At 39.5% G+C, this 18,570-nt stretch overlaps 1 protein-coding gene across 1 annotated transcript in view; it reads left to right on the top strand.

The window, feature by feature from the left end:
* The first annotated feature begins 489 nt into the window (after positions 1 to 489).
* Positions 490 to 18,570, top strand: part of ETS1 (ETS proto-oncogene 1, transcription factor) — a 185,681-nt gene continuing 167,600 nt past the window's right edge. The window contains exons 1-2 of the mRNA XM_070765928.1: positions 490 to 561; positions 15,944 to 16,026. Coding sequence (XP_070622029.1) covers positions 15,958 to 16,026 — 69 coding nt within the window. The 5' untranslated portion in view covers positions 490 to 561; positions 15,944 to 15,957. The remainder of the gene's footprint in view (positions 562 to 15,943; positions 16,027 to 18,570) is intronic.

Genomic DNA, 18,570 nt, shown 5'->3' with positions numbered 1-18,570 from the left:
GTATGTGTTTGTGTGTGTCTATCTCTCAGTCTACATTTCTTATTTTCCATTACAATAATGTGCACCTTTTCGCATCTTTAACTCTTTAAAAACTCCAGCCTTCTTCAAAACCCCAATTCTGATCCATTTCACCATTAACTCCCAGTGGAGGCAAGCGACTAAAAAGTGTTTTGAGCTGGCAGTGATCTTGCAAACAAATGGGGGAAACACTTAACCCCCCACCCAAGCATTTTGCATTGGAAAGAAGAATTCATTTGGATCCCCTTTTAAGTTCCTATACTGGCATTTTGCAAGGGGCACATGGCCAAATTTCCTTGCTGGGCTGGTGTGCTCTGTAGGAAAGGGACGGCTTTTTTCCAGCTGCCCTTTGACGTTCTTACAGTGACCACACCCCTCTGGTGATTTGAAGAGTCGCCCCTATTAGAAACATTACGGTATTTCCATCCTCTGGATTCTTAAAGAGGAATCCACCAGGTAGTTGAAGGGAGTCTTTAGCCAAGCGTGGAAAGAACAGCTTGTGGACAGCGGCCGTTACTCTCGCTTTCTCTTCCAGCTTCTCAGGCAAGTCAGCAATTCTTCCTTTTCTAGGGACATTTTACTGTTGGGCAAATCTTATTTCGTTTGTGCACATGAGTTGATAATCTGCACAACTCATGACTTGTGGGTCGCCTTGTTAATTAGTTTCTTTAGTACTGTGGGAGCAAAAATGAAAGACAGATAACTGTAGATAATATGGATGTAGATCACAGGGCTATGTTTTAATCAGGAGTAATGCAACTTTTTAGACTATATTGGTGATACTTAATAGGTTGGAAAAAAATAGAAGGGATAGAAGTTAGACACTCAGTGGCATTGTCTAAATATAAATAGCATACTTCCAATATGATAGGGTTTTATATGCTTCTTTTTAAATACTAGATTTGTTTCGCTATAATATTAGAAACATAGAAACATAGAAGACTGACGGCAGAAAAACACCTCATGGTCCATCTAGTCTGCCCTTATACTATTTCCTGTATTTTATCTTACAATGGATATATGTTTATCCCAGGCATGTTTAAATTCAGTTACTGTGGATTTACCAACCACGTCTGCTGGAAGTTTGTTCCCAGGATCCACTACTCTTTCAGTAAAATAATATTTTCTCATGTTGCTTTTGATCTTTCCCCCAACTAACTTCAGATTGTGTCCCCTTGTTCTTGCGTTCACTTTCCTATTAAAAACACTTCCCTCCAGAACCTTATTTAACCCTTTCACATATTTAAATGTTTCGATCATGTCCCCCCTTTTCCTTCTGTCCTCCAGACTATACAGATTGAGTTCATTAAGTCTTTCCTGATACGTTTTATGCTTAAGACCTTCCACCATTCTTGTAGCCCGTCTTTGGACCCGTTCAATTTTGTCAATATCTTTTTGTAGGTGAGGTCCCCAGAACTGAACACAGTACTCCAAATGTGGTCTCACCAGCGCTCTATATAGTGGGATCACAATCTCCCTCTTCCTGCTTGTTATACCTCTAGCTATGCAGCCAAGCATCCTACTTGCTTTTCCTACTGCCCGACCACACTGCTCACCCATTTTGAGACTGTCAGAAATCACTACCCCTAAATCCTTCTCTTCTGAAGTTTTTGCTAACACAGAACTGCCAATATTGTTTTATATTATTGTTGTGAGCTGCCCCGAGTCTTCAGAGAGGGGCAGCATACAAATCTAATATATTATTATTATTATTATTATTATTATTATTATTATTATTATTATTATTATTATTACAAGAGATTGGCAATGGGTCTTCTGACAGATATCTACCATACAGATGTCTATATGTATACTACTAAAAATAAATAAAGGGAGCACTTAAACAACCCAATATAACTCCAAGTAAATCAAACTACTCAGCAGGAACAACACTGATTGACAATAATGTTCACATGTTGTCAGCATATTCAATTTTGTAAAGTACAAAGTGTTCAATGAGAATATTTCATTCATTCATATCTAGGATGCGTTCTTTGAGTGTTCCCTTTATTTTTTTTTGAGCAGTGTATATTTTTTGCAAAGCTTTAAGATACAGGACTGTAGGATTTGGGATAAAAGGAATGGCTTAGGAACAGTAATAAGCTTTAGGTTTTGTAGCAAGTAGGTGGAGGGTGTAATTCCTTCTCACTTTCCTTTGTGTCTTCATTGCTTGCCATTTTGTCCCTGCTAGATTTACTTAGCAGAGTTTTTGTTTCTGAACACCCAAAAATGAGCAAAGAACGGCAAGTGTTTCAAACCCCCAAATGGGGTGTTTGCCAATGTTGTGTGGCTCTGAATATAAAGAATGATGTTTGACTAAGGCCTAAAAATGGCATGGGGTGGTTCAGCCTCCCTTGTAGAAATGACAGGAAATTATTTTTAATGTAAATGAAAGTGATATCAATGAGAACTTTTCCCCCCTCCTATTGTTATTTGCGAGAAAGGGTTGGGACATTCGTTAAAGCATTGAGAGCTGTGTCTTTTGTGTAACATGTAATTAATTCTTCTGGGAAGCCCTTGATACCAGTGGGAAATTTCATTAGGGGCTTTAGCTTTTTCTAGTATTGTGTAATAGAATGGGCCGCATGAGGCTAGTCCTCAAATTTCTCAGATGTTAGTTGTCAAAGGGATCGCTGAGATACCGAAGTGATGTTGATATTAGCTGCTAATCAAGGAAAGAAGCAGCCTGGAATAAAGGAGAAACTTCTCCTTTAATAATCAACCAGTGGAACAACATGCCACCAGAAGTTGTTGGTGCTTCATCATTTGAGGTTTTCAAGAAACGTTCAGACAACCATGGTATATGGTTTCCTGCTTGAGCAGGGGTGTTGGACTAGAAGACCTCTAAGGTCCCTAACAGCTCTATTCTGAATTGCATTTATATGATCAGAACCCTAGTTTTGCATGTGTGAGTCAAATTGTCCTGTAGTGATGAAGTAGGGAATAAAGAGCCCATAATAGGTTGATCCTTCTAGCATGAAAAAGAGCAGAGGATAATGGGATTTCGGCTATCAAATGTATACATGTGCCTGGGCTGGGATGCCTGTTTTTCTTTTAAATCTTTCACTAGCTTAATGAGTTCCTCACTGAAAGTATTGTGTCGGCCCACCCAGGTTTTTAAAAACATCTGGAAATCTGGGCTACACCAATGCCTTGAATTGCTTGGAAGTTCTCAATGAGAAGAGAGGTTTTTTTCTGGTTTAAAGATTCTAAAGCCTTTATATTCTGAAGGGTGTCACACTCCCTTTCCAGGTGTGCTGCAAACAGATTGCTATGGGTAATTAAACTTAGGTAGATTGAGATCCCCTTCACCAACTCAGCTATTAACAGTTTTCATCCTGTCTTGACTTTGGGGGAAGGTCTGGCCCTGAGGATTTGAATTCTGCGGAACGAAAAGCAAACTTTCCAAGCTGCCCGAACAAAGCCTTAGTAAATTATCTGATTATTATGGTGCCTGTCCTTTGATGGTTTCCTTGGCTGAAGCTGGTAGTTTAGCTGAGAATGATTGAGTGCAGGTAAATCACTTAATGAGCCTCATGGTGCTTTGCAAGACTGAAGTTAGGAAAAGCAAGTAGGATGCTTGGCTGCATAGCTAGAGGTATAACAAGCAGGAAGAGGGAGATTATGATCCCGCTATATAGAATGCTGGTGAGACCACATTTGGAATTCTGTGTTCAATTCTGGAGACCTCACCTGCAAAAAGATATTGACAAAATTGAACAGGTCCAAAGACGGGCTACAAGAATGGTGGAAGGTCTTAAGCATAAAATGTAACAGGAAAGACTTCATGAATTCCATCTGTATAGTCTGGAGGACAGAAGGAAAAGGGGGGACATGATCGGAACATTTAAACATGTCAAGTTGTTAAATAAGGTTCAGGAGGGAAGTGTTTTTAATAGGAAAGTGAACACAAGAACAAGGGGACACAATCTGAAGTTAGTTGGGGGAAAGATCAAAAGCAACGTGAGGAAATATTATTTCACTGAAAGAGTAGTAGATCCTTGGAACAAACTTCCAGCAGACGTGGTTGGTAAATCCACAGTAACTGAATTTAAAAATGCCTGGGATAAACATATATCCATTGTAAGATAAAATACAGGAAATAGTATAAGGGCAGACTAGATGGACCATGAGGTCTTTTTCTGCCATCAGTCTTCTATGTTTCTATGTTTCTAAGTCCAAAAACCCAAAACATAGCTTTTCCCCAGCCTGCTGAGTTCCAGAGGTATCACACTATACCTTCCATCATCTTCAGCTGACATGTCACAGGGCCACAGATTAAGGATGGCTCCATTAACTATTCCACCACAGCTGCTTCTCTTTAATTTCCTTTCCCTATCAATCATCTAGTTGTCCCCTCTGTGCTTGTTCCCCACCCCACCCCTAGCACAGCACATAGTATGAAGTGGAGATCAGGGGGAAAACACCAGGATGTCGTCATGCCCATGTGCTTGCATTGCAACAGGGGAAGGAAAAAATGAGATGGAAAGATGTTCAATTGACCGACCATTGAACCTTATTCCTTCTGCCTTGCAACTAGTAAACACTCCTCCTTCACTCCAGGGCTTGTATCTATTTAATGGGTACAGTCAAAATTTTAAATTTCCAACCATGAGTTGATGAATATCCAATTTCATTCAAAAGATACTTTTTTTGACAATAATAATAATAATAATAATAATAATAATAATAATAATAATAATAAACAACTTCAGACTGACCGAATTCTGAAGCATAACACACCGGACATCCTGATTGTGGAGAAAAAGAAAGTATGGATCATCGACATCGCAATCCCAGGAGACAGCAGAATTGAGGAGAAGCAGCTAGAGAAATTAGTGAAATACGAAGATCTAAAAATCGAGCTCTGGCATAAGCCCGTGAAAGTGGTCCCAGTGGTACTTGGCACGCTGGGCGCAGTGCCAAAGGATCTCAGCGTACATTTGAAAACCATCGGAATTGACAAAATCTCCATCTGTCAATTGCAAAAGGCCGCTTTACTGGGATCGGCAAACATAATTCGCCGCTACATCACGCAGTCCTAGGTGCTTGGGAAGTGCCCGACTGGTGATGAAATACGAAATCCAGCATAGTGATCTCGTTTGCTGTGTTGTACTATAATAATAATAATAATAATAATAATAATAATAATAATAATAATAATAATAATAATACAGAGTTGGAAGGGACCTTGGAGATCTTCTAGTCCAACCCTCTGCTTAGGCAGGAAACCCTACATTATTTCAGACATGGTTATCCAACTTCATCTTAAAAACTTCTAGTGTTGGAGTATTCACAGTTTCTGGAGGCAAGCTGTTCCACCGGTTAATTGTTCTGTCCGGAAATTTTTCCTTAGTTCTAAGTTACTTCTCTCCTTATTTATCTTCCACCCATTATTTCTTGTTCTACCCTCAGGTGCTTTGGAGAATAGGTTGACTCCCTATTCTTTGTGGCAATCCCTGAGATATTGGAACACTGCTATCATGTCTCCCTGGTCCTTCTTTTCATTCAACTAGCCATGCCCAGTTCCTGCAACTGTCCTTCATATGTTTTAGCCTCCAGTCCCCTAATCATCTTTGTCACTCTTCTCTGTACATTTTCTAGAGTCTCGACACCCTTTTTGCATCCTGGCGACCAAAACTGAATGCAGTATTCCAAGCGTGGCCTTACCAAGGCCTTATAAAGTGGTATTAACACTTTGCGTGATCTTGATTCTATTCCTCTGTTATTGCAGCCTAGAACTGCGTTGGCTTTTTTGGCAGCTGCTGCATACTGCTGGCTCATATTTAAATGGTTGTCCACTGTAGCTTCCAAAAAGTAGACTTGTTAAAGATTGACTTTTCTATCGGCCATTGGGTCTTTTTATTTATTTATTTATTGGATCTCCGAAGACTCGGGGCGGCTAACAGCAATAATAAGACAGCATATAATAATAATCCAATACTAAAAACAATTAAAAACCCATTGTAATAAAAACCAAACAGACATACAGACATACCATGCATAAAATTGTAACGCCCTAGGGGGAAAGAGTATCTCAGTTCCCCCATGCCTGGCGGCAGAGGTGGGTTTTAAGTAGCTTACGAAAGGCAAGGAGGGTGGGGGCAATTCTAATCTCTGGGGGGAGTTGGTTCCAGAGGGCCGGGGCCGCCACAGAGAAGGCTCTTCCCCTGGGTCCCGCCAAGCGGCATTGTTTAGTTGACGGGTCCCGGAGAAGACCCACTCTGTGGGACCTAACCGGTCGCTGGGATTCGTGCAGCAGAAGGCGGTCCCGGAGATAATCTTTTTCTCTTTCTCCTGTGAGTCTTCTGTGTAATCAGATGCAGTGAAATTAATAAAATTAATGAGTTCATTCACATTTTCATATACACCAGACTGAGACTGGACTTGTCTTCTGTGACTTTTAAGATTCATCCAGATCTAAGTAACTTTAGCAGTATGAGTGCCCTTAGATTGACCTTGCCTCTTGACAGTTTACCAACTGTCCCTACCATACTGCTGATTGTGATGTTATCCATATCTAATTATGCCTTTGTGAGACTTGCCACTCCTGTTATCAAAGACAGGATGTGAGATTTTATAGACAGAAAAGGACCCGTTACTTCTCTTTGAAGAGAATCAGGCCTTCTTTTATAGTGCGGCCAAGCCAGGCTATCTGGTGTCCAAACTGCAGGGTGGGGTCTTCAAAAAAGCCCCACACTCCAATTTAATGAGGCTGGAGAACTGGGCAAACCGCTAGACATAGAACATAGAATATGCAATCATAAAGGAAGACAAAACTGAAAGTATATTCTCGTTGTAGGATGCTAAGAGGGAATTGGTGTGCGAACGAAGGGCCCAGGGGAAGAGCCTTCTCTGTGGTGGCCCCGACCCTCTGGAACCAACTCCCCCCAGAGATTAGAATAGCCCCCACCCTCCTTGTCTTTCGTAAGCTCCTCAAAACCCACCTCTGCCATCAGGCACGGGGGAATTAAGATAATATTTCCCCCTAGGCTTCTACAATTTATGCATGGTATGTTTGTATGTATGTTTGGTTTTATAACAAGGGTTTTTAACTGTTGTAATATTGGATTTTCACATTCTGTTTTTTGTCACTGTTGTTAGCCGCCCCGAGTCTGCAGAGAGGGGCGGCATACAAATCCAATAAATAAATAAATAAAATAAATAAATTGCTGGTTCCATTTTTTTCCCCCTTGGTGCTTTGAGCTGAAGTCTGTAAATAATTTTCCTTTGTATTTCTATCTGTAAAAATAAAATAATATATTGGGAATAAAGGCTACTGGTCTATCTTACTAAAACTCTTTAAAATTAGATGGTGAATGTAGGCATGTGCTGTCTTATGTTTAGTGATTTGCAGAATTATTTTGGGGCAGTTAGAAATGTTTCTTTTTTTAAATTTAAAAAATATGATTTGGTTGTCAACTATGGTTACTTTTGCAAAGTTACCTGTATTTGCTCGGTGAAACATTTTTGATTGCCCATTCATTTATTCCTTGCTAGATTTTATCTCCTGGAGCTATCATGGCATATGTCAAATTCCTGTATCTAAGCTTAACTTGTGAAATAGCGTCAGTTTTATTAGGGAAACCAAACCAGGAAGTCAATGCCACGAGAAGGCTAAAACAAGTCTTTATTGAGATTTGCTGCAATAACAGTATGTTTCAACTCTGATAGCACTGAGGTTTCTCCCCTCTGATACTACAGGAACCAGGGAGCTACTTTTGAATGCTTCCTCATTGTCCGGGACCTTAAAAAGTCTCAGCCCTTTTGCCTAGGAGAAGGTTCATATCTCTACTTATTTCTGTAGGTAGGCACAACATAGAGAGTTTAACTATGCAACTCATGGTGTGCTTAAAAATTGATTGTTCTGTTTTTAATAAAATATCCTAAATGAGAGGTGTCCAACCTTGACAAGTTTAAGATTTGGGACTTTAATTCCTAAAATTTTGCAGTCAGCTGGCTGGGGAATTCTGGGAGTTGGAGTCCATAATTTTTAAATTTGCCAAGGTTGATCTCTGCTCAAAATCAATACATACCGTAATTAAAAACAATGCTGTAATTCTTAGAAACAACAATAGCAAAAACCTGCAGAGTTTACTAACATGATAGGGCTCTGCCATTCAGTTTCAATGGAAAGTCTTAAAGAATGATGCAAATAACAATTTGGCATATTTATTTATTATTTTATGCATTAATTAGATTTCTATGCCGCCCTTCTCGAAGCAACTCAGGACGGCATGCAACACTATATGCCAAATTGTGTTTAGTTGTCTCGCTACGATTCATAACAATGTCTACCGATTAGGAATACTGATAGTGCACCCAGTTTGGCTGTTCTTGTCTCCTGTCTTCCTGACAATCAACAAAGATTTGAGAATGATTAGCAGTACCCAGTTTGATCAGATCTTCCAGATCTAACACTTTTGTGGTGTAGTGTCAAGCTCAAGCTGTGAAGGGTATATGGCCAGGTGTGAACTAGACTCTTGTTGGGAGTCAAACAGGGAACCTTTTTGGGGGCTGCAGACTAGAATTCCCAAATGAAACCAACCATTATTTCACAAAGTACATCAGTACAGCAGACCTTTTTTTCATAAGTTAGTCCATCTATTGTTTGCAATTGAATCTATTTTTGCAATAGCACTTAGACTTATATACGCTTCACAGTCCTTCACAGCCCTCTCTAAGCGGTTTACAGAGTCAGCATATTGCCCCCAACAATCTGGGTATTTGTATTTATATTTGTATTTATTAGATTTGTATGCCGCCCCTCTCCGAAGACTCGGGGCGGCTAACAACAATATAAAAAGACAATGTAAACAAATCTAATATTAAAACAATCTAAAGAACCCAAATTTAAAGAACCACTCATACATACAAGCATACCATGTTAAATTCTATAAGCCTAGGGGGAAGGGAAATTTCAATTCCCCCATGCCTGATGACAGAGGTGGGTTTTAAGGAGCTTGCGAAAGGCAAGGAGGGTGGGGGAAACTCTGATATCTGGGGGGAGCTGGTTCCAGAGGGCCGGGGCCGCCACAGAGAAGGCTCTTCTCCTGGGTCCCACCAAACGACATTGCTTAGTCGACGGGACCCGGAGAAGGCCAACTGTGTGGGACCTAACTGATCGCTGGGATTCGTGCGGCAGAAGGCGGTCCCGGTGGGTCCTCCTTTTACCCACCTCGGAAGGATGGAAGGCTGAGTCAACCATGAGCCTGGTGAGATTTGAACTGGTGAACTACAGCCAGCAGTCAGCAGAAGCAGCTTGCAGTACTGCACTCTAACCACTGTGCCACCAAGGCTCATTTTGCAGAGATGCCAGCTATTCTCCCTCCAGTTTGGGATTTTGACAAGTTTCTAACCCTCTTTGTGACATCATTATGGAGAGCTGTGGTGGCACAATGGATAGAAGGCAATAGAATAGAATAGAATAGAATAGAATAGAATTTTATTGGCCAAGTGTGATTGGACACACAAGGAATTTGTCTTGGTGCAGATGCTCTCAGCGTACATAAAATAAAATATACATTTGTCAAGAATCATGTGGTACAACACTTAATGATTGTCATAGGGGTCAAATAAGCAATGAAGAAGCAATATTAATAAAAATCTTAGGATATAAGCAACAAGTTACAGTCATACAGTCAACATGGGAGGAAATGGGTGATAGGAATGATGAGAAAAACTAGTAGAATAGAAGTGCAGATTTAGTAGAAAGTCTGACAGTGTTGAGGGAATTATTTGTTTAGTAGAGTGATGGCTTTCAGAAAAAAAACTGTTCTTGTGTCTAGTTGTCTTGGTGTGCAATGCTCTGTAGCGACGTTTTGAGGGTAGGAGTTGAAACAATTTGTGTCCAGGATGTGAGAGGTCAGTATTGCAGGACTAAATGAGTAGTTGTAAGTGAAGGACCACCGGTATGTCTGCTATTGAACTTGAAGCCATGTGGTGTATAAGCAGGGTGGGCTACTACCCAGATGGGGGAGAATGCAGTGGGGTAGCGAAAATGTAGCTCTACCCCAGAGCACCCAATTTGCACTGAAAGATGTTGAAAGAAAATGCAGGGCGTCCTGCATAGGCCACGCCCACAGTGTGGTAGTAAAAAATTTGGTAGCCCTTCCCTGAGTATAAGTGATGTATAAATGTATGAATTAAAGATAGTGGCTGGACCAAGTGACAAAATATTTCAGTTAAAATAACTAAGCCTTTCAATTTGTGCAGTGGTTCTCAACCTGGGGGTCGGGACCCCTTAGGGGGTCGAATAACCATTTCACAGGGGTCGCCTAAAACCATGGGAAAAGACAATTTTCCCATGGTGTTAGGAACTAAAGTTTCTATTCTGGTGCCTTGGAACGTATTTTTACAATCCGACCAATCAGGCATTTACAGTGGGGTTGTCCCTTTGACCTTCCTGCCAATCAGCTTAAAGCTCTGTTGGGAAAATTGGCGCTAGACTTATGGTTGGGGGCCACCACAACATGAGGAACGGTATTAAGGGGTCGCGGCATTAGAAAGGTTGAGAACCACTGAATTTGTGATTTCCTTTCTGTGGCCTATTGTTCCACATTTTCTTGGTTGCTTTCTCCATCACAGGAACTTCAACCACTGAATCCAAATGAGAAGTCGCAGGGCCTTAATTTAGATGACCATTTTCCCCCTTTTCCTAGTGGAGGGAGGGATATTGCTTACAATTTCTGTTAAGGGAGGCTAGCGCTTACTCTCCTGCCAGCTGCTTCATCTCTCAAGCAACTGGAAGAATTTCTGTAAACATTTGTAATAATGATAATAAATTACCCCTGGTTTCACCCTTGAGCTTCTGCCTTCTTGTCATGGTTTCAGTTTTCAAGACAAATGCACCATTCCTATTTTCTCCCAAGTAAAGCATCTTAGATATAGTATATTAGCAGTAGTGGGTTCTAAATCCCATCGATACTGGATCATTCATGGCGCATACATATGTGCATGCTCGCATGCATGTGCAACACTTCCGTGCACGCACAGAAGCAATAGCATTAGCATTTAGACTTATATACCGCTTCACAGTGCTTTACAGCCCTTTCTAAGTGGTTTACAGAGAGTAAGAAAGAAATAGTATAAGGGTAGACTAGATGGATCATGAGGTCTTTTTCTGCCGTCAATCTTCTATGTTTCTATGTAAGCATATTGCCCCCAACAATCTTGTGTGCAACAATCAATGTTATGTGTGGTTGAGGTCTGAATGTGTACAACTGATTTTTAAAATATTAAAGATTTTAGGTTACTTGTTTAGTTAATTAATTGGATTTGCCATTGTATTTTATTGTATATTGTAAGCTGCCCCAAGTCTTCGGAGAAGGGTGGCATTGAAATCCAATCAATCAATCAATCAATCAATCAATCAATCAATAAAATAATAAAATAAAATAAAATAAAATAAAATAAAACAAAACAAATAAAATAAAATAAAATAAAATAAAATAAAATAAAAAAATAAAATAAAATAAAATAAAATAAAATAAAATAAAATAAAATAAAATAAAATAAAATAAAATAAAATAAAATAAAATAAAATAAAATAAAATAAAATAAAATAAAATAAAATAAAATAAAATAAAATAAAATAAAATAAAATAAAATAAAATAAAATAAAATAAAATAAAATAAATCTGGGTCCTCATTTTACCGACCTTGGAAGGATGGAAGGCTGAGTCAACCTTGAGCCTACTGAGATTCGATCTGCCAAACCACTAGCAGCCGGTGATCAGCAGAAGTAGCTTGCAGCACTGCACTCTAACCACTGCACCACTGAGGCACATGCACATAAGCGTTCCGCTACTGCTGCCACTGCCAGTTTGCCAAATTGGGCCAAACAGGGAGCAACCCATTGTTGGTATATAGATGGAAATGATGAAACTATATCAATATATTCATAAAGAATGCCCAATAGGATAGTTGTGACCACCAGTTCTAAGCTTAGTTGAAGCTTGTAAAACCATCTGCAATGCTATTCAAACCCTCAATTTGTACGGTGAGTTAGCCAGATGGAAATTATCAGAAGACCAAATAGCTACAAGCATCAATCTTTGTTAACAGTTTACTTTAAAGGCTAAACCCTGCTATGGTTTTAGCATCAGCTGTCTTAGGATCAGTTGGATTCCTGCCTTCATGATCACCTTGAGAGCCCTGGTTATATTATTAATAAACATGATGTTCATCTCAGTGAGATCAATCATATATTCAATTTTCAATTCATTTTCATAACAGATTATGGAAAAAACCCTTCTTTCCCCCTGTAATGTATTTGTTAAATTTATATATCGCTTATCTGTCGGGGGCAATAGACAATTTAATAATGGTTCCAACATTATGGAGCTTGAGAAATTGTAAATTCAACGAGGTGCTTACAAATTGATTGTCTGAACATATGAACTAAGCCAGTGTGCCGTGGCACACTAGTATGCCGCGAGACATAGTCAGGTGTGCCGCGAAGCTCAGCAAGAGAAAGAAAGAAAGCAAGAGAGAGAGAGAAAGAAAGCAAGAGAGAGAGAAAGAAAGCAAAAGAGAAAGAGAGAGAGAAAGAAAGCAAGAGAGAGAAAGAAAGCAAGAGAGAGAGAAAGAGAGAGAGAGAAAGCAAGAGAGAAAGAGAGAGAGAGAGAAAGCAAGAGAGAAAGAGAGAGAGAGAGAAAGAAAGCAAGAGAGAGAGAGAGAAAGAAAGCAAGAGAAAGAGAGGCAGGGAAGGAGGGAGAGATAGAAAGAGAGAAAGAAAGCAAGAGAAAGAGAGGAAGGAGGGAAGAGAGAAAGAAAGAGGGATGGACAGATAGGGGAAGAAAGGAAGAGAGAGAAAGAGGGAGAGAAATAGAGTCAAAGGGAGGAAGAGAGAGAGATAATTTTTTTGTCCAAACTTTTTTTAGCCCCCCCACTCCCCCCCCGCTCAATGTGCCCCATGATTCTGTATATGTAAAAAATGTGCTGCAGCTCAAAAAAGGTTGAAAATCACTGAACTAAGCTACTCCTGTTTTAGTGAGAAAGAGATGGAAGAGGGGCAAGTATAACAATATAACTTTATTTGTCCACGCTTGTTTACAGAATGCCTTACAACCAAAGTTGTCTAGATAGTGTAATCAGTGAGAAGAATACATGAATTAATCCAAGCAGTTAAAGGAACGGATCAAATAAAAACAAAACCATCAGCAACACCTAACAAAAAATAAATAAAGATTAAAACAGAGGGAAGAGATAAACGATTAACGTCCCCCTCTCCAAGTGTGTGTGTGTATGTGTATGTATGTAATGTATGAGATTGTGGTCCCATTGTATAGAGCGCTGGTGAGACCACATTTGGAATACAGTGTTCCCTCTATTTTCGCGGGGGATGCGTTCCGAGTCCTCCCGCGAAAGTTGAATTTCCCCGAAGTAGAGATGTGGAAGTAAATACACTATTTTTGGCTATGAACAGTGTCACAAGCCATCCCTTAACACTTTAAACCCCTAAATTACAATTTCCCATTCCCTTACCAACCATTTAGATTATTACTCACCATGTTTATTTATTAAAGTTTATTTTTTTAAAAAATTATTAAAGGCGGACGAAAGTTTGGCAATGACATATAACATCATCGGGCAGGAAAAACTGTGATATAGGGGAAAAACCCGCAAAGTATTTTTTAATTAATATTTTTGAAAAACCGTGGTATAGGCTTTTCACGAAGTTCGAACCCGCGAAAATTGAGGGAACACTGTACTGTGTTCAGTTCTGGAGACCTCACCTACAAAAAGATATTGATAAAATTGAACAGGTCCAAAGACGGGCTACAAAAATGGTGGAAGGTCTTAAGCATAAAACGTATCAGGAAAGACTTAATGAACTCAATCTGTATAGTCTGGAGGACAGAAGGAAAAGGGGGGACATGATCAAAACATTTAAATATGTTAAAGGGTTAAATAAAGTTCTGGAGGGAATTGTTTTTAATAGGAAAGTGAACACAAGAACAAGGGGACACAATCGAGGTTAGTTGGGGAAAAATTAGAAGTAACCTGAGAAAATATTATTTTACTGAAAGAGTAGTAGATACTTAGAACAAACTTCCAACAGACGTGGTAGATAAATCCACAGTAACTGAATTTAAACATGCCTGGGATAAATATATATATCCATCCTAAGATAAAATACAAGAAATAATTTAAGGGCAGACTAGATGGACCATGAGGTCTTTTTCTGCCGTCAATCTCCTATGTTTCTATATTTCTATTCTTCTCTTTGATTGTGTTTTTAATTCTTGGGAACTGCCTGGACAAGTCCCTACAGTTTTCTTGGCAAGGTTTTTCAGAAGTGGTTTGCCGCCTTCCGGCTGAGACAAAGTGACAAGCTCCAAGTCACTCAGCTGTCATGCCCAGGGTGAAATTAGAACTCACAGCCTCCTAGTTTCTAGCCCCGATGCCTCCGCTGCTTTGCCAAACTCACTTCAAGTCCAAATAACATGAGAAATTGAACTGCAGCATCAATTCGGCAACAAAAATACTTGACATATTCTACAATATTTATTAGTTATAGTAATACAGGCTTTTCCCTGATAGATAGCTCCCATTTCCAAGATTTTGGTAATTTATGGGAACAAATAGTTCCAGCTGGCTGCAATGAGAGGACTAGAATTAGAAGTGGAACAGAATTAGAACAGAATACAATTAGACCTGAATTGACCTGCCCTGGCTTTGGAGGTCTTCTGCCCTGCCTGGAACCTGCCGTGAACCCCCTGCTTTGGCAGGAAAACCTTCACTATTTCAGACAAATGGTTATGCAACCTCTTCTTAAAAATTTCCAACATTGGAACATTTACAACTTCTGGAGGCAAGCTGTACCACTGATTAATTGTTCTCCAACTGTCACTAATTTTTTCGTATTTTATTTTATTTATTTATTTATTTATTTATTTTGTCCAATACGCAATGAGGGTTTTAGTGGGTATATATCTATATACATATAGTAAAATACATGATGAAGGTTATAAAAGAGATACTCATAGTAAAATATATCTAAGAAATAATAGAAGAGAAGATATAGTAATAGAACATATCAATGAAAGAATAGAAGAAGGGATATAGGAATAGAAGAAAGGTATAGGAGATATAGGAGAGCAATAGGACAGGGGACGGAAGGCACTCTAGTGCACTTGTACTCGCCCCTTACTGACCTCTTAGGAATCTGGATAGGTCAACCGTAGATAATCTAAGGGTAAAGCGTTGGGGGTTTGGGGATGACACTATGGAGTCCAGTAATGAGTTCCACGCTTCGATAACTCGGTTACTGAAGTCATATTTTTTACAGTCAAGTTTGGAGCGGTTAATATGAAATTTAAATCTGTTGTGTGCTCTTGTGTTGTTGTGGTTGAAGCTGAAGTAGTCGCCGACAGGCATATGATCTTGTTTAAGGCGTCTTAGTTCTAAACTTTCTAGGCCCAGGATTGAAAGTCTAGTCTCGTAGGGTATTCTATTTCGAGTGGAGGAGTGAAGGGCTCTTCTGGTGAAGTATCTTTGGACATTTTCAAGGGTGTTAATATCTGAGATGCGATATGGGTTCCAAACAGATGAGCTGTATTCGAGGATGGGTCTGGCAAATGTTTTGTAAGCTCTGGTAAGTAGTGTGAGATTGCCAGAGCAGAAGCTACATAGGATTAGGTTTACAACTCTTGAAGCCTTCTTGGCTATATTGTTGCAGTGGGCTTTGGCACTTAAATCTTTTGTTATTAGTATACAGTACCGACGTCTTAGTTCTAGGTTGCTTTCAGTTTTGTCCCATTCTGACTTGGTAGACCCTATTTCTAACCATGCATGCCTCAAAGGTCTGACAATGAGAAATCCATCAATCCAGATGGATGGTGGGGGGTTTTTGCCTTCTGTGGCCCCAAGTTGATGCTCCAGGAAATTATTTAACAAGCCCCTTTCTCCATTTCTGCAGGCGTCCTGGAAACAATGACTTATTACATGGATGCAACTATTGGGAATCAGTCTCATTACCCGATGCCTCGTCCTCTGCTGATGGTAAGAAACCTGTTTGGTTTAAAAATGGAGACATAAAGGAAGTCATGTATGCCTGTTGCAATTCAAGTTCATGATAGTCAGAAATTCATTTTTGGTGGGACGTTGTAGTCTATGCAAGCTGGCCCTATGCAAGCCCATTCATTCAGAGATGGAGTCGGAAAAATTGAAGAAACTCAAAAACACAGCAAGGCCAAAACAAACTACCTGTAAAATCCTTGGTGTTGTCTGAGCTTGGTTGCTTGCTTTCAATCTTTGCATGATTTCACCTACTTGGATAATGAAATGTCTCCAACAAATGATTGAAGTATAGTGGTACCTCTACTTAAGAGCGCCTCTACTTAAGAACTTTTCTAAATAAGAACCCAGTGTTCAAGAATTTTTTGCCTCTTCTTAAGAACCATTTTCTACTTAAGAACCCGAACCCGGAAAAATTTCCCAGGGAATTTGAGAGCAGCACAAAGGCCCGGCCAGTTTCCTGCCATTCTCCCTGGGTTTCTCTCTCTGGTGCAATGTATGGGAGGCAGCCTCGTGCAGGGTGTATGGGAGGCGGGTGTTCTTCCTCGCTGCCTCAGTGTCCCTCTTTTTGTCCTTTTAAGCCTTAAAGTTTTGGATTGGTTTGATACCCCTCACCCCACCTTCTTCTTTCAGCAGCAACTGTCCTCCCCTTCTTCCTCCTCTTCCTCCCACCCAAATTCCGAGCTTTTATTTCTTTCCCAATGGGTTTAGAAACATAGAAACATAGAAGTCTGACGGCAGAAAAAGACCGCATGGTCCATCTAGTCTGCCCTTATACTATTTTCTGTATTTTATCTTAGGATGGATATATGTTTATCCCAGGCATGTTTAAATTCAGTTACTGTGGATTTATCTACCACGTCTGCTGGAAGTTTGTTCCAAGGATCTACTACTCTTTCAGTAAAATAATATTTTCTCATGTTGCTTTTGATCTTTCCCCCAACTAACTTCAGATTGTGTCCCCTTGTTCTTGTGTTCACTTTCCTATTAAAAACACTTCCCTCCTGGACCTTATTTAACCCTTTAACATATTTAAATGTTTCGATCATGTCCCCCCTTTTCCTTCTGTCCTCCAGACTATACAGATTGAGTTTGCACGCATTATTTGCTTTTACATGGATTCCTATGGGAAAAATTGCTTCTACTTACAAACTTTTCTACTTAAGAACCTGGTCATGGAGCGAATTACCAGTAAGTTCTTAATTAGAGGTACCACTGTACTGATAGTCTCTTCTGTTGAGTAAAACTATACTACACAGCTCTGACTGATGTTGCAAAAATCATATGTTTGATTTCTCTTAAAAAGTCTCTTTGCTTCACTCTTTGAATTTATTTATTTATTTATTTGTTTGTTTGTTTGTTTATCTATCCATCCATCCATCCATTCACCCACCCACCCACCTATTTGTTTGTTTGTTTGTTTGTTTGTTTGTTTGTTTATTTATTTATTTATTTATTTATTTATTTATTTATTTATTTATTTATTTATTTATTTATTTATTTATTTATTTATTTATTTATTTATTTATTTATTTATTTATTTATTTATTTATTTATTTATTTATTTGTTGCAATTTATATGCTGCCCAATTCCAGTTGGACTCTGGAATTTTTGAATTAATAATATGAAATTTTCCATATCATTAGCCTCAGGGGCCAGTGTGCGATAAGCATAAATTAAAAACTGATGGGATGGCAGGAGTCAGCCAAGGGATTTTCCTGAAAATTCAGCAAAGCAGAATTCAAGGAAAAGGTTATGGAAGGTAAAGGGAAGCATGCAAAGTAAATACTCAAAAGAGAACTAGCATGAATGTCAAAACAGCCAACTGGATACTGAAACATGAATGCTTTATGCCTCTGAATGTTGGAAAAAAGCACCAATTCCCACCATGAAAGAACAGCTGGAAAAATGGACAAAACTATCAGAGATGGCCAAATCAAGACTATCCACCTTTCCTCTTATGGCCTGGTCTCTAGTCCACTTATCATTTTAGTTGCTCTTTTCTGCACCCTTTCCAGAGTCTCTATATCTCTTTTGAAGTGTGGTGACCACAACCGGATGCAATACTCCAGGTGCGGTCTAACCAGGGCCTTATAGAGTGGCATTATTGCCTCTCTGGTCTTGGAGTGTATCCCCCTATTCATGCAGCTTAGGATTGTGTTGGCTTTTTATATATATATATCTATATATATACCTATATTATATAGATGTCACACCTGTGACAGTAAAAACAAACAGGTGCGTCTTCACTGATTGCTTTGAAATTTCCCCACAACGTTGCATTCAAATACACGTGTGCAGTTTAGATCTACACATAGATTGCTTCTCACATGGACAATTATATGTTGCATGTTCTAGAGTCGGCAAACCAGATTGAGCCACAGCAACGCGTGGCCGAGTACTGCTAGTTATATGTAAAAACGCAGCCACCAGGAGCTTGCTTAAAAGAGTTTGAGAATAGGAGGGGACACAAGAGTGGTTGACCCCCTAGGGAGCGGTGGCAAGAAGGAAGCGTCTGTGCTTGGGAG

This window comes from Erythrolamprus reginae, chromosome 12 (genome assembly GCF_031021105.1).
Source record: "Erythrolamprus reginae isolate rEryReg1 chromosome 12, rEryReg1.hap1, whole genome shotgun sequence".
In the NCBI taxonomy this organism is placed as follows: Eukaryota; Metazoa; Chordata; class Lepidosauria; order Squamata; family Dipsadidae; genus Erythrolamprus; species Erythrolamprus reginae.
Note: the sequence above shows the minus strand (reverse complement) of the source record. Positions and strands in the feature narration are given on the sequence as shown.